This window comes from Scylla paramamosain, chromosome 11 (genome assembly GCF_035594125.1).
Source record: "Scylla paramamosain isolate STU-SP2022 chromosome 11, ASM3559412v1, whole genome shotgun sequence".
NCBI classification, from domain to species: Eukaryota; Metazoa; Arthropoda; class Malacostraca; order Decapoda; family Portunidae; genus Scylla; species Scylla paramamosain.
Window position 1 is genome coordinate 11147080 of NC_087161.1, and position 12915 is coordinate 11159994.

General features: G+C 40.9%; 1 protein-coding gene across 2 annotated transcripts; it reads right to left on the bottom strand.

Moving 5' to 3' along the window:
* Window positions 1-2449: 2449 nt before the first annotated feature.
* LOC135104947 (uncharacterized) lies at window positions 2450-11435 on the bottom strand. 2 transcript variants are annotated; one of them, XR_010270617.1, is made up of 4 exons: window positions 10787-11435; window positions 10500-10635; window positions 4000-8680; window positions 2450-3784 (listed from the first exon to the last, which is right to left on the bottom strand). XR_010270617.1 is itself a non-coding variant. In XM_064012761.1 (3 exons), the coding sequence occupies exons 2-3, from the start codon at window positions 4293-4295 to the stop codon at window positions 3541-3543; spliced, it is 540 nt and encodes a 179-aa protein (XP_063868831.1). In that variant the 5' UTR covers window positions 4296-8680; window positions 10500-11423; the 3' UTR covers window positions 2450-3540. The 2 variants fall into 2 exon arrangements, 1 of the variants encoding a protein (XP_063868831.1); XM_064012761.1 differs by having other exon boundaries at window positions 10500-11423.
* Between the last annotated feature and the right edge of the window lie 1480 nt (window positions 11436-12915).

Consider the following 12915-nt stretch of genomic DNA (forward strand, 5'->3'; position numbering starts at 1 on the left):
AAGTTCATTGCTGTTGATGTAGGAGGCTTTGGAAAGCAAAGTGATGGTGGTACGCTCCAAGCCTCTGATCTGTACAGTGTCTTGACAAAGGGAAAACTAGAAATTCCTGAACCTTCTTACCTACCAAATACAAATGTCAAAGCTCCGTATGTGTTTGTGGGGGATGAAGCCTATCCACTTTTACCTTTCCTACTAAAACCGTATGGTGGACGTAATTTGACTATTGAAGATACCACCTTCAACCAACGTTTATCCAGGTGTAGGAAGACTGTTGAGTGTGCTTTTGGCATGTTATACAGCAAATGGCGTTTACTGTCAAAGTGTGTAGAAACCAAAGTTGGTTTGATTGACAACATTGTAAAATGTATTTGTGTTCTGCATAACACAATCATAGATAAAGAGGGCGTTGAACATCATCTAACTGAGACTGCTGTCTCAACTCTTCAGCAAAATGATCATATGTATTGTCGGGGAAGACCGTCAAACGAAGCTGTGAATGTTAGGGAAATCTTTAAATCTTTCTTATTGAAGTATCCTTTAGTATACAAGGACCAAACAAAGCAGTAAACCATGTTTAAGATAACAGAGTTTCACTAGCTGTGTTTTTGCTACTTAACTAATCTTATAACTCCTGTACTGTCCATAGTAAAAAAATAAAGATAAAATGGTTCATAAGTTTTAAATATTCGTTTCACTGACCTCTATAACTTACTGCACTAATTTCGACAAAACATCTTTCTTTTATTACCCTGCAACTATTAAATATCATACAGAGGACTACACACACACACAAACACACACACACACACACACACACACACACTAATAATAATAATAATAATAATAATAATAATAATTATTATTATTATTATTATTATTATTATTATTATTATTATTATAATTATAATAAAAATTTGCTTACCTTCACAGTTCAACTCCTGGCTGATTTCAGCCCACAGCCTATCCACAACATTCCTGTTAGCGTGGTGCTTATTCCATTTATTCCATACTGGCTGTCTCTCATACACCTTGGCTATCAGGAACTCAACATCCATCCTTCTCTCCACTCAGTAGCGTCCACCCGCGCGGGTTGAGCAGGCAAGAATGATCGGAGCAAACAGGAAAGCGGGTTGAAGCAGGCTGCCGGCGCCGACACGCTCGAACCTGCTTCCTCTGTGCACGCCTACACTTGTTTATATGGTTTAATTCTTGGCGCGGGTCAGCGCCGGTTGCCCGCGCTGGCAAACCTGCTTTCTCTGTGCACACACCCTTACATGGATTGTCCTGCCAGCTAGAGATTGCCCACCACCTGTCACCGTGTAGTGTCCATCTGCTGCTGTAACTCTGTTACGAACTCAGGCGCTGTCTCTGGCAACGCTTACCCTAGTGGTCGTCCTGTAGCCAAGTTCAGCGGCAAATGCATCTCTCGTCCAAACATCATATGAGTGTAGTCTGTGGTCTTCTTGTGCCGACCAGTACGCCATCCCGGTGAAAGGCAGCCACAGGTCCTAATCCTGCTGGTCTGAACTGCAGTACTTAGCTCCTCTGCCAGCATCCTATTGAAATGTTCAAACATGCCATCACTTTGGGGGTGGAGAGGCGTGGTGCGGATCTTGTGCACCCCCAACAACTCACAACACTGCCTGAACACCTCGGGACTCAAACTCCCGGCCTTGGTCGGAGTGTAGTTCTCCCAGGATTGCAAACCTGGTGAAAAACCTTCTCACCAACATACAAACCACAGTCTCTGCCTTGTGATCTGGGAACCCGTATTCTGCTTACATAAAAACCCGTAAAAGACTTTAGAATTTACTCCCAGCTAAAAGTAAATGCTAAAAGTGTATACAAGAAAATATAAAAGTTTTCCCAAGTCACTTTTAGCTTGGAGTAAAAGTAAAATCTAAACTTGCTATATATATGCTATTTTTAGCACTTAAGAAAGACCCTAACCATTATGTTTTTGCACTTGAATGTCAAAACAATACAGAAAAGTATTTAATGTTAATTTATATTTCACTTTTCGATATAAAGAACCGGAGTATTGACATATTTTATGAATTTAATTGTAGGTGTCTTTTTCATTTCTCACAAGGGCTTAGAATTCTAGCTCCTTGGAGCTCCACCCACTTGACCACTGAAGAACAGACCAGCAGAGTTGCCTGGCGTGCTGCCCAAGGAAAAAAGTGTCGTACAGTTCATTGGCAATGTGCTCCTCACAGAGACCATAGCAGCCATAACTACTGGCTCCTTAAAGTTTATGCTATTTTAGAAGTGAAATGCTGGTCTTCCAGCTCTTGTGATATTGTCAGTTGGATAAAAGTAATCATATAGGACTGATTCTTTGCATTTTTCTGACTGAAGGAAAGAGACAGGCAGACACATTGATTATTCTTGTTTAATAGTTGTTACATTTAAAAACACAAGCATATAGTAATATGCTATAGCCTGGTTAAGACATGGGTCAAAATGATGCCTGATGTTGGCCAATATGGCTAGTGAAACTTGTTGCATGGTACTGTACATACGGCAGTTATCAAATGAAATGTCAAAGCGTCTCTTTGCTAGTATTTTCACACTATTTCTGCGTTTTGGGTGCATTCATCTCTTAGGTATCCCTATTTATTATCCTAGTCTAGACAGACTGCTAGTATTATAATATAACGAATAATAATATAACTAAATTATAAGCAAATGTTACTATTCACTCAATTTGAAACATTTATGGAATGGAGCAAGGGGAAACTGTGATGCAGGGACCAGGTCTAGCAGCTCTCCAGGTCACAGGTCATTCACAGGGGTGAGAGCGAGGTCCCTTGCCCTGCTGTTCACATTCAGCCATATTAAGGATATGTTCTATCTATCCTATGTATCACTTCTTCAGACCTGTCTTACTTCATCATCTGTGCAAATACAAGCCACTCTGCAGAATATTTTAGCATGAATTGGATGTATCAGTCATGACCTCACACTGTATTATGGCATTGTACCTGAACATAATGATGTGTTGGAAGTCGTGGCCCAAGACAAGAAGGCCATTCAGATATTTTTACATGCCCTGCAGAATGCCACACGCTGCTGGAAGGTTTGACTGTTCCAAACTCATTATAAACAAATGTTACTATTCACTCAATTTGAAACAATTCACACTACTCAGTTTTAATGATGGTTTTCACTCATGACTGACTTGTATGCAGATAGCTTTGTACGTTCGAGATTTTATTGAAAACAATACATGAACATTGGCTTCTTTTTCTCCTAACATGTTTGCATCGCTGCCCATGAGTGGCTGTGTCTTTCGCTCCGAATGTAGGAAAAAATTACACCGGAAAGAATGGCACAGGAAAAAATGGCACAGGAAAAAATGGCACAGGAAAATAAGGCACAGGAAAAAATGGCACATTGTTTAGTCTAGGAAAAAATGGCACAGTACAAAATGTGCTAAAAAAAACTCAAGCTAAAAACGATACAATCAGACAGTACAATCAGCTAAAATTTGTTCACACTTTATTTCTATACATTTTATGACTTTTCTTATAATGCTTAGGACTTCCATCGAATGTTGTGACCCGCTCCATGTAAAAACTCCTCAACTGATTTGCGACCATCACGGCGATCTTGGCAGAGGTTCTTCATTCGTGTTTGTAGATTCTTGTACACCCTCTTCTGCCGTTTCTTGGGAGGCTCGCCACGAGATTCTAGCACCAACTGGGTAGCTACAACAGCATGGTCAGCTTGGATCCACTGGATTGCCCGCCATATTGTTGGGTGACTGTGACCAACCAACCTAGGAAAGTGATTATCGTAAATAGTTTGAGTTGTGTGGTAACTAACTAACCAATGACCATTCTAAGCTAAGCACAGTTATTCTGCTGGACTTAAAGCTCTAACAAAAAACAAAAACAAAAACAACGTGAAGCGCATCTTTTTAAAATAATTATAAAATGTGAAGAATATAATATAAAGTACCGAGTTACAAACATTTCCATAAATTTAACCAACCTGCTGTATCGATTGTTCCATCCCTCACATAAGTTGTTCGTGCGAGACTCGTCTCGAATAGTTGCTTCATGCACATTCCAGATTTCTGGAGGAAACCGTGGAGGAATGAGGCGGAGCTGAACTCTTGGGATCTCATTGTCATCTTGCTGTCTTTGGACTCGTCGATAAGTTCCCGTTACGTAGGTCTGATCGAAGTAAGTGACGAAAGGCTCCATGCCCTCTGGTGTGTTGTGTTTGAGGTAATTCATGCCGGCAGACACATCCTCTAGGGGAAGGAAAGCTAAACTGTCGACCATAGCACAGAACAACTTTATATCCTCATTTTCCTTGTACACAGTTGCCAGCCCTAACTCTTGTATTTTTCTCCATGATGAGTGTGTCAGATGCTAGAAGCAGCAGCGAATAGTAACTTCCGATCCCAGTATTGCCGTGATGGCCTGTAGAGTTGCTTGTTCAAAGTCAAGCATAACGGTTCTAGGGTCTGGATACAGGTGGTACTCTGCACATTTCTCAAGAACTGCCGTAAAAAGTTGTTCATAGGTGTTTTGAGTCTTGTGTTGAAGGAATGCATAAACAACGGAGACAGCAGTGTTTCCGAGAGGAACACGAATTACATACAATTGTGTAAATTTAGGAGGGGCCATGGCAAAATTTCCATCCATCATCCAGATGTCTGATTTTGCTAAATGTCGTAGGGTCTGTTCACTTGCAAAAACAATAATGCGATTGTTACTGTCTTGACCATTGTCATAAATCAGGAACGGTTGTGGTTCTGGTCCACCTGTTGATGCCCATTCTCCCGAGATAACAAGTTCCTGTAATGAAGCAGGGTCGCGAGGCTGATTGGCGCTTTGGTGATGCCGAATCAGTCGTTTACAATGTTCTTGTGATACGAAATGAGCCTGCGCTTGGGTTCTCATGGTTAAGGCATTTTGGGCGTATATTTGACCAGGTTTATCTCTGGTAGTTTTTGCTAATGTTTTCATTCTAGACTTACACTTGGCTGCTTCAATAGCACTTTCGTCACCATCATGATTGTGTTCTGTTAAAAGTGTTGGGTTTTCATTTTGAAGAGATGTTGTTAATGCCCCTTTACATGAAAGTGTTCGCTTGACACACCTCCACCGCACCGTTTCACCTCTTGACCACTGCTTGGTATACATGTATCCACTGTAACACAGTTTGAGACCTCCCTTGTTGCTTTCGATAATTTCCATCGCAAAAAAAGTCCACAGAGTCCACTAATCAAATTATTCACAACGTGAGCCAAGAAAACTTCTGATCGATTTCGAATATAGGCTTCGAACACTTATAACATAACAATATAGGCTTCGAACACTTATAACATAACAATATAGGCTTCGAACACTTATAACATAACAATATAGGCTTCGAACACTTATAACATAATAATAATTATCCAGTTTCAGATATCGGTGTATATGCTTGTGTGCCATTTTTTCCTAGGCTAAACAATGTGCCATTTTTTCCTGTGCCATTTTTTCCTGTGCCATTTTTTCCTGTGCCATTCTTTCCAGTGCCATTTTTTCCGAGTAGCTTTCGCTCCACCCCTCTTCCTGCCCACAATTCTTGCAAGTGCTTAGAAAGCTCACAGTCCAGGGTAGTTGTATGGTTATGAAGCTCCCAGGAAACCTGCGCGAAAGGAATGCGTCGGAAAATGCCTGTTTCTGAGGCGCTTGGAAAGAAATGAAGAAGACGCTTCATGTACATGAGGCGAGTTCAAACTCGAACCTGCCCCTGGGATGTCATCACAACAATGGTGGGGTCAGCTTGACCAAATCAAGGTAAAAGAGAGGCAGCTCTGTCAGGCTAATTGGATGACATGCTAGTTTTTGCTTAGTGCAAAATGATTTTAAAAATTCTGCTTATTCATGGAAGCAGCTGTGGAAATAGTTGAGTTAGACTGAATGCTTTATTAAATTCTACTCCCTACAAACGGCTGTGAGATGACTTGGTTACTAAGTTGGGTTGAATTCAGAAGGATTTGTTAAATTGTACTTACTCTCAGCAAGGGTGGGGTGTCTGGGTGAAGTTATTAAGTTGAACGCAGAAAGATAATTTCCAATTATTTGGACTGTGTGGTGACTGATTAAGTTTGTTTGACACACACACACACACACACACACACACACACACTTGCCAAAACACAATTTAAAATTAATTTCGGTGTCATGAGTTACAATTACTTTCCACAGCTTTATTTCATGCCGTATTTACATATTTTGCTTCCTAATCTCTTGTCCTATCCACTTCTATGCTGATTATACCACCCTGCACTTTTCCACATCTTTTCATAAACATCCAACTCTTCAGGAAGTAAACATTCACATAGGGAAGCCACAGAAAGCCTGAATTCTGATCTTTTTAAAATTTCTGATTGGGGCATAGCAAACTTAATATTGTTCAGTGCCTCAAAAACTCAATTCCTTCACCTATCAACTCGACATAACCTTCCAGACAACTATCCATTCCTCCATCTATCAATTTGACTCAACCTTCCAGACAACTATCCCCTCTTCTTCAATGACACTCAACAGTCCCTCTCTTCTTCACTGAACATCCTCAGTCTGTCCTTTACCTATAATCTAAACTGGAAACTTCACATCTTATCTCTAGCTAAAACAGTTTCTATAACGTTAGGCGTTCTGAGACGCCTCCGCCAATTTTTCTCACCCTCCTAGCTGCTAACTCTGTACAAGGGCCTTATCCGTCCATGTATGGAGTATGCTTCACATGTCTGGGGGGGGTTTTCCACTCATACCGCTCTTCTAGACAGGGTGGAATCAAAAGCTTTTCGTCTCATCAACTTCTCTCCTCTAACTGACTGTCTTCAGCCTCTCTCTCATCACGACAATGTTGCATCTCTAGCTATCTTCTACCGCTATTTTCATGCTAACTGCTTTTCTGATCTTGTTAACTGCGTGCCTCCCCTCCTCCCGCGGCCTCGCGATGCAAAAGCCTTTCTTCTTTCTCTCACCCCTATTCTGTCCACCTCTCTAATGCAAGAGTTAACCAGTATTCTCAATTATTCATCCCTTTCTCTTGTAAACTCTGTAACTGCTTCTGTATTTCCACCTTCCTATGACTTGAATTCCTTCAAGAGGGAGGTTTCAAGATACTTATCCTTCAATTTTTTATTATCACTTTGGACCTTGTTCTGGGACTGGCATCTCAGTCGGCTTTTTTTTTTTTTATTGGATTTTTGCTGGCCTTGATCAATGCCCCTCCTACATAAAAATAAATAAATAAATAAAAGAATAAAAAAAATTATGTGTAAGTGCGGAATCCAGCAGCTTATATAATGTGTTTATCTCATCATAATATCCATCAGAGAGAGAGAGAGAGAGAGAGAGAGAGAGAGAGAGAGAGAGAGAATAAATCTGAAGATGCCGTGTAGTGCGTGAGCCTCAAGGGCTTTGACTGATGACTGCGTTTTACCGAAGTTATGGCCTTTATCTCATCTTACTCCCTAATGTATGACTCCATATTGCATCCCTCACAACTTCTATCACATACAGAATGTCACCAAGGACAGGCAGAACACTTGATCAGCTGAGCATAACTATACTCTTATAGGATGCCTCTGCTGAAAATTTAGATGTTGGACCGTCATCCTGCCGCCTAAAAGTAATTTTAGGAGTTTAGGAGTACCCCTCATCACTAGCCATTAAAAGTCTTTTGGGTCTTATAAGTGATTATGTATTACTTTCAAGGAACTTTTAGCAGTAAAAGTAATTTTAGCCTGTTAAAAATGTTTATGTATACGGGGCCTGGCCACTTGGAGAAGTGGTCCGGCAATATCCACTGCCACTCGCTCCATGGGCGCACCGAACTGTTAGAGTGGAGCGCGTGTACCTTTCTTGGCAGCACCAGTGCGCATAACTTGCACCATTTCTCCACGTCCCGTCTCATGCTGACCCAGTACACTCGCTGATGAAGGCACCAGAGAGTCTTCTTTTGCCTCATGTGACCACCAGAGACACCATCATGAGCTTCCTCAAGCAGCTTGGCGCAGAAAAAGAGGGGAACCACCAGTAACCAGACATGCTCCTCCGTGGCCGCATCCTCTCAGCATCGCTGCAACACGCCATCTTGTAGTCTCAGCGTCACCTACTGCTCTACCAGAACTTTTATGGCAGGACTCTCCGGCGACAATTCCTCCTTGCCCGGTCGCTCGCCCTTCTCCAGCCACCACATCACTAGGGTCTGCTTGCTGCACGTCAGTCCACTGCTGGCTGGCCTCGCTGGGTCCACTTTCCACTTGCAGGTGACGACAGGTAACAGCTTCCTCACGCATGGAGCAGTGCAAGCACTCCAGCTCGAAAAGGTCAACGGCTCAAGCTGTCCGCGTTGCCGTGAATCAGCCCTGGCTGATGTACCACACGGTAAATGTTCTCCTTCAGGTAGCCCAGCCATCTCCACAGCTGTCCTTCCGGGTCCTTCAGAGTTTTCAGCCACCGGGGAGCAGCATGATCAGTCTGGATGACAAACTCAACCCCATAGAGGTAGGAGTGAAAGTGGGCCAGACTACACTACTGGCAATAACTCCTTTCTGGTTACACAATAGTTTCATTCTGGCTTGCTGAACTTGGCACTTTAATAAGCCAGGACATACTCCTTCTCTTCCTTCACCTGCGACCGCCACCCGATGTCCTCAGCACTAGCAGGAACAGGAGAGTAAGGTGTACTTAATATAGCAAAGAAAGCATGCATGCATAAGAAAGCATGCACACATAACGTAGCTTTATTATGTATTATCGAACATCGGGCACATTGACCACTACTGACAAGTACTAGACGCATTAGGATGGGTAGTGGGAGGAAGAGAAGGAGGAGGGAGGAGGAGGCGTTGCACTATCTCGATTGCGACCCCCATAAATTATTTCGCGATCCCCATGGGGATCGGGACCCCCACTTTGAGAACCCCTGCAGTGTAAAGGACCGGGCAGGAATGGAATGCCCAGGTCCGCTGATGCATGTGGCATGTGTGTGTGTGTGTGTGTGTGTGGTACTTACACCCAGAAAAAACAACTGCCTCATATTTCTATGACAACTGAAAGGTTGATTCAGAGAGAGAGAGAGAGAGAGAGAGAGAGAGAGAGAGGAATTATAGTATTAGAAATTAGATAAATTACCGCTTGTGGGCCTACGCCTTGTATGAACAACGCGCGTTTTTTAAGCATCTGGAGCGAAATGGTTGATATTCTTCATTTTATACCTCAACTAAGGTTCTTGTGTTAAGCTGAAACAAGTCCCCCGAGATCCAGTGACCTGTCTCCCATCATCTCTCTTTTCATATTTAGTGCAAGTAGTGTGGAACTCTCAATCGAGAGGGAACCGGCTCTCTTGGAGTGAACATATGACTGTGAGATCCCTAACCTAACATCCCGAAAATACAATGATGAATACATCCAGAAAGTGTGCCGTGGGAAGGAGGGAGACCAAAATAGAAATGTTTTTTCTTTAATGTAAGAGCCATGGGCAATAAAAAAATATAAATAACAATATATAAATAACAGTGGGGAGAGAGAGAGAGAGAGAGAGAGAGAGAGAGAGAGAGAGAGAGAGAGAGAGAGAGAGAGAGAGAGAGAGAGAGAGAGAGAGAAGGACTGAATCTAGTCAGAGAAGAGGAGTTGATGAGATGAAATGCTTTTGATTTCACCCTGTTCAGAAGAGCAGTATGTGTGAATTTATGTGAAGCGTACTCCATAAAAGGCACCTTTACAGAGTTAGCAGCTGGGAGGATGAGAAAATTGGCAGAGATGATTCAGAATGCCTAACTTCATAGAAGCTGTTTTAACTAGAGACGAGATTTGAAGTTTCCAGTTTAGATTATTACTAAAGGACAGACCAAGGATGTTCGATGTAGAAGAGGACTGTTGAGTGTCACTGAAGAAGAGGGGATGGCTATCTGGAAGGTTGTGTCAAACTGGCAGATTGAGGAATTGAGTTTTTGAGGCACTGAACATTACAAGTTTAAAACATATATGAATAAAAATTATTCGTATTTTCATTACATTAATTACTGACTATTTATGATAAAAGATGACTAACATCATGAAAAAAAAAATAAATAATTTTCAGGGATCAACACTGTATAATCTACGGTTTATTCTATTAATTTAAACCAGAATGTGCAGATTAACTAATGGAGCTACTATAATAATCAATACATTAATGGTTTGTAACACAAATGATATTGATTAACTTGCTTATGATAGGTATGCCTACATAAGTACGTATATAAGCATGGTATTGACATTATCGCGTGTACTGTTCTTGCTCACACACAATATGGCAAATATGAGTGCTTATAACTTAAGAAAGTTTCACTTTCAATTCTTGACTCAGAAGTTTAAATTTTTTGGGCAAGTGTCTCCAGTATCATTCAGAGAGAGAGAGAGAGAGAGAGAGAGAGAGAGAGATACCATGAAGCTGGAAACGCTTAGCAAACCTGTAGAGGCAATATCTTTCCTTACTGTGGCAGCACTGGCTGGGCATCAATTGGCTCTCAGGTGATCTCTTTTACTGATCACACCCATCATCGTAGGGTCGAGGATAGGCAATTCTCTCTCTCTCTGACGTTTATTAACGAGGTAGGCATGATCGTAAGAACTGCAAGCAAGTTATCGGTCTCAATTTCTTACAAAATAACATTATACACTGATATTAAACACTTTCAACATATTACAATATTCATTAACAATACATGCAATCAACTTGGCACTATGACAATCAGTTTTTACTACAAAATTAAAGTATTTACCTCGGTCACCATCCTGCCTGTCTTTGTCTGAGCGCGACTTGGCCATGAGTGACGCCTGCAGGCGACCAGTGGGTTAACCACACTCTACTAACAAGTGAACATCGGCTTTGGTGCTTAACATAGCATTGAATACTGATACTTACACATATTACACGTTTTCATGCAAATAGAAAACTATTGAACATTTCACTTATGAATGCCAAGGAATAATGATGTGAGGTACATACGCTTTACATACAGTAACACTTGCTGTTGAAATTTTCAGTGTCCCCAGTTCTCAAAAAGTTCCACACGTCATCCAAGGTGTGTTTTCTTTGTGCCTAAAAGAGATAATGAGTAATTAGTAATCACATGAATGCAAAAAATGGTCATTTCAGTTTCATTCAGCCAATGATTCTAGCTTTAAGGAAATGGTAATTTTTTCGATAGGCATCTTTGGTTTTCATGGTTAGTTCCGCTTTTTTTTTTTTTTTTTTTTACACCTTGGTTTAACCTAACATAAACTAGTGAAACCATACCTAATAAGGCTGGGTAGGGTTTGCTATGCACACAGGAAGGATTAAGATTAACAATAGACATACCTAATAATTTTGTTATCTGCCATCCCATATAATGGATACTATTCATTATCACTGGAAATGGTATTATTATATGTTGTTTCTATTGACAAAATTAAGTCATGCCATACATCAAATAATAAGTATGACCCAAGTGCCTGGAGAGAGAGAGAGAGAGAGAGAGAGAGAGAGAGAGAGAGAGAGAGAGAGAGAGAGAGAGAGCTTTCTTTCATCTCCCTTACACATTTTCAGTTGTTCCTGCAGTAAATCTTTCCAAGCTTTCCCTCCACACACACACACACACACACACACACACACACACACACACACAAATGCATTGTTATTGAAGCCTTTATTCTTTCTAACTCCTGTGCTCCTACATCACAAACTTTAAGAACATCCCAAAATGCTTTTCTACCCGCTCTGTCATAAGCCTTCTCTTGGTGAGAATACATGTAATATTTATCTTTACCTGAGTATGCCTCTATTATAATTCTAATTGCAAAAATATGTTCCACAACCCTCTCCTTTCTTAAAAAAAATCTGTTCCTCAATGACCATCAGCTCTATCAATAACTTCCATCAATCTCTTAGTTAAGACTCCCACAGACTTCCTGACACACTAAGCAAACTTATCCTCCTGTAACTTTTGCACATTCCTACAATCCTTACCTTTATTTAAACGTAAATAACTGCCTCCATCCACGCATCAGGTACTGCCTCTCCTTGTTTCCATGCCAGTTCACATAATTAAAATCATCCAGTCTGCTCTCACTTCTTCATACTTTAACATATGTGCAGTTATTCCATCACTGCCTATAGCTTTGTCATACTTTACTACAACTGTTGTTTTCTCCATCTCCCTAACAATTTCTCTCATTCTCTACCTGCTTCCATACACATGCTAATTATTATTGCTTCTCCGGTCATTTTATTCATTTGACAATCAAAGTTTTTTCCATGTAACTTACACTTTTTTCTTGCTGCCTACAAGAACTTTATACCCTCACTTTATTCTCATAATCTCCCCCTGTCTTTCTTCATTTCCTTCCAGAACAACTTTTTTTTTTTTTTTTTTTTTTTTACACAGCTTTCTACCAAACTTCTCATCCACTCTCATCTTACTTTTTCTTACGAGTTCCTTCACTTTCATATTCCAAGACCTATACTATAACTTCTCATTTTAATTTCCTCTGACACATTTCTCTGCAACATTTCCTCATAGGTCCTATTCTCTTCTATTGTCACCTACATTTCAGTCATGCACCATGCACATTTTTTTACTCTTATCCCCAAGACTCCTTGCAGCTGGTTTGTTATTACCAAATCACTGAATACTTTAACATCTGTACCGTCTGCACCCTCCTCAACAATCCCTAAATTCTCCGTCTTTCACATACTTTCTCACATTCCTCTTTACTACACATCTTCCTGCCCAGCTTTTTAAATAATTTTCCACCAATATGCATATCACCGATGTACCTTTCGTTTTCATCACAGCATAGTGGTCTGACCAGAGTTCCATTTAACTCTGTGGCACACACCCATCAAACATCCCTTGACATGCCACAC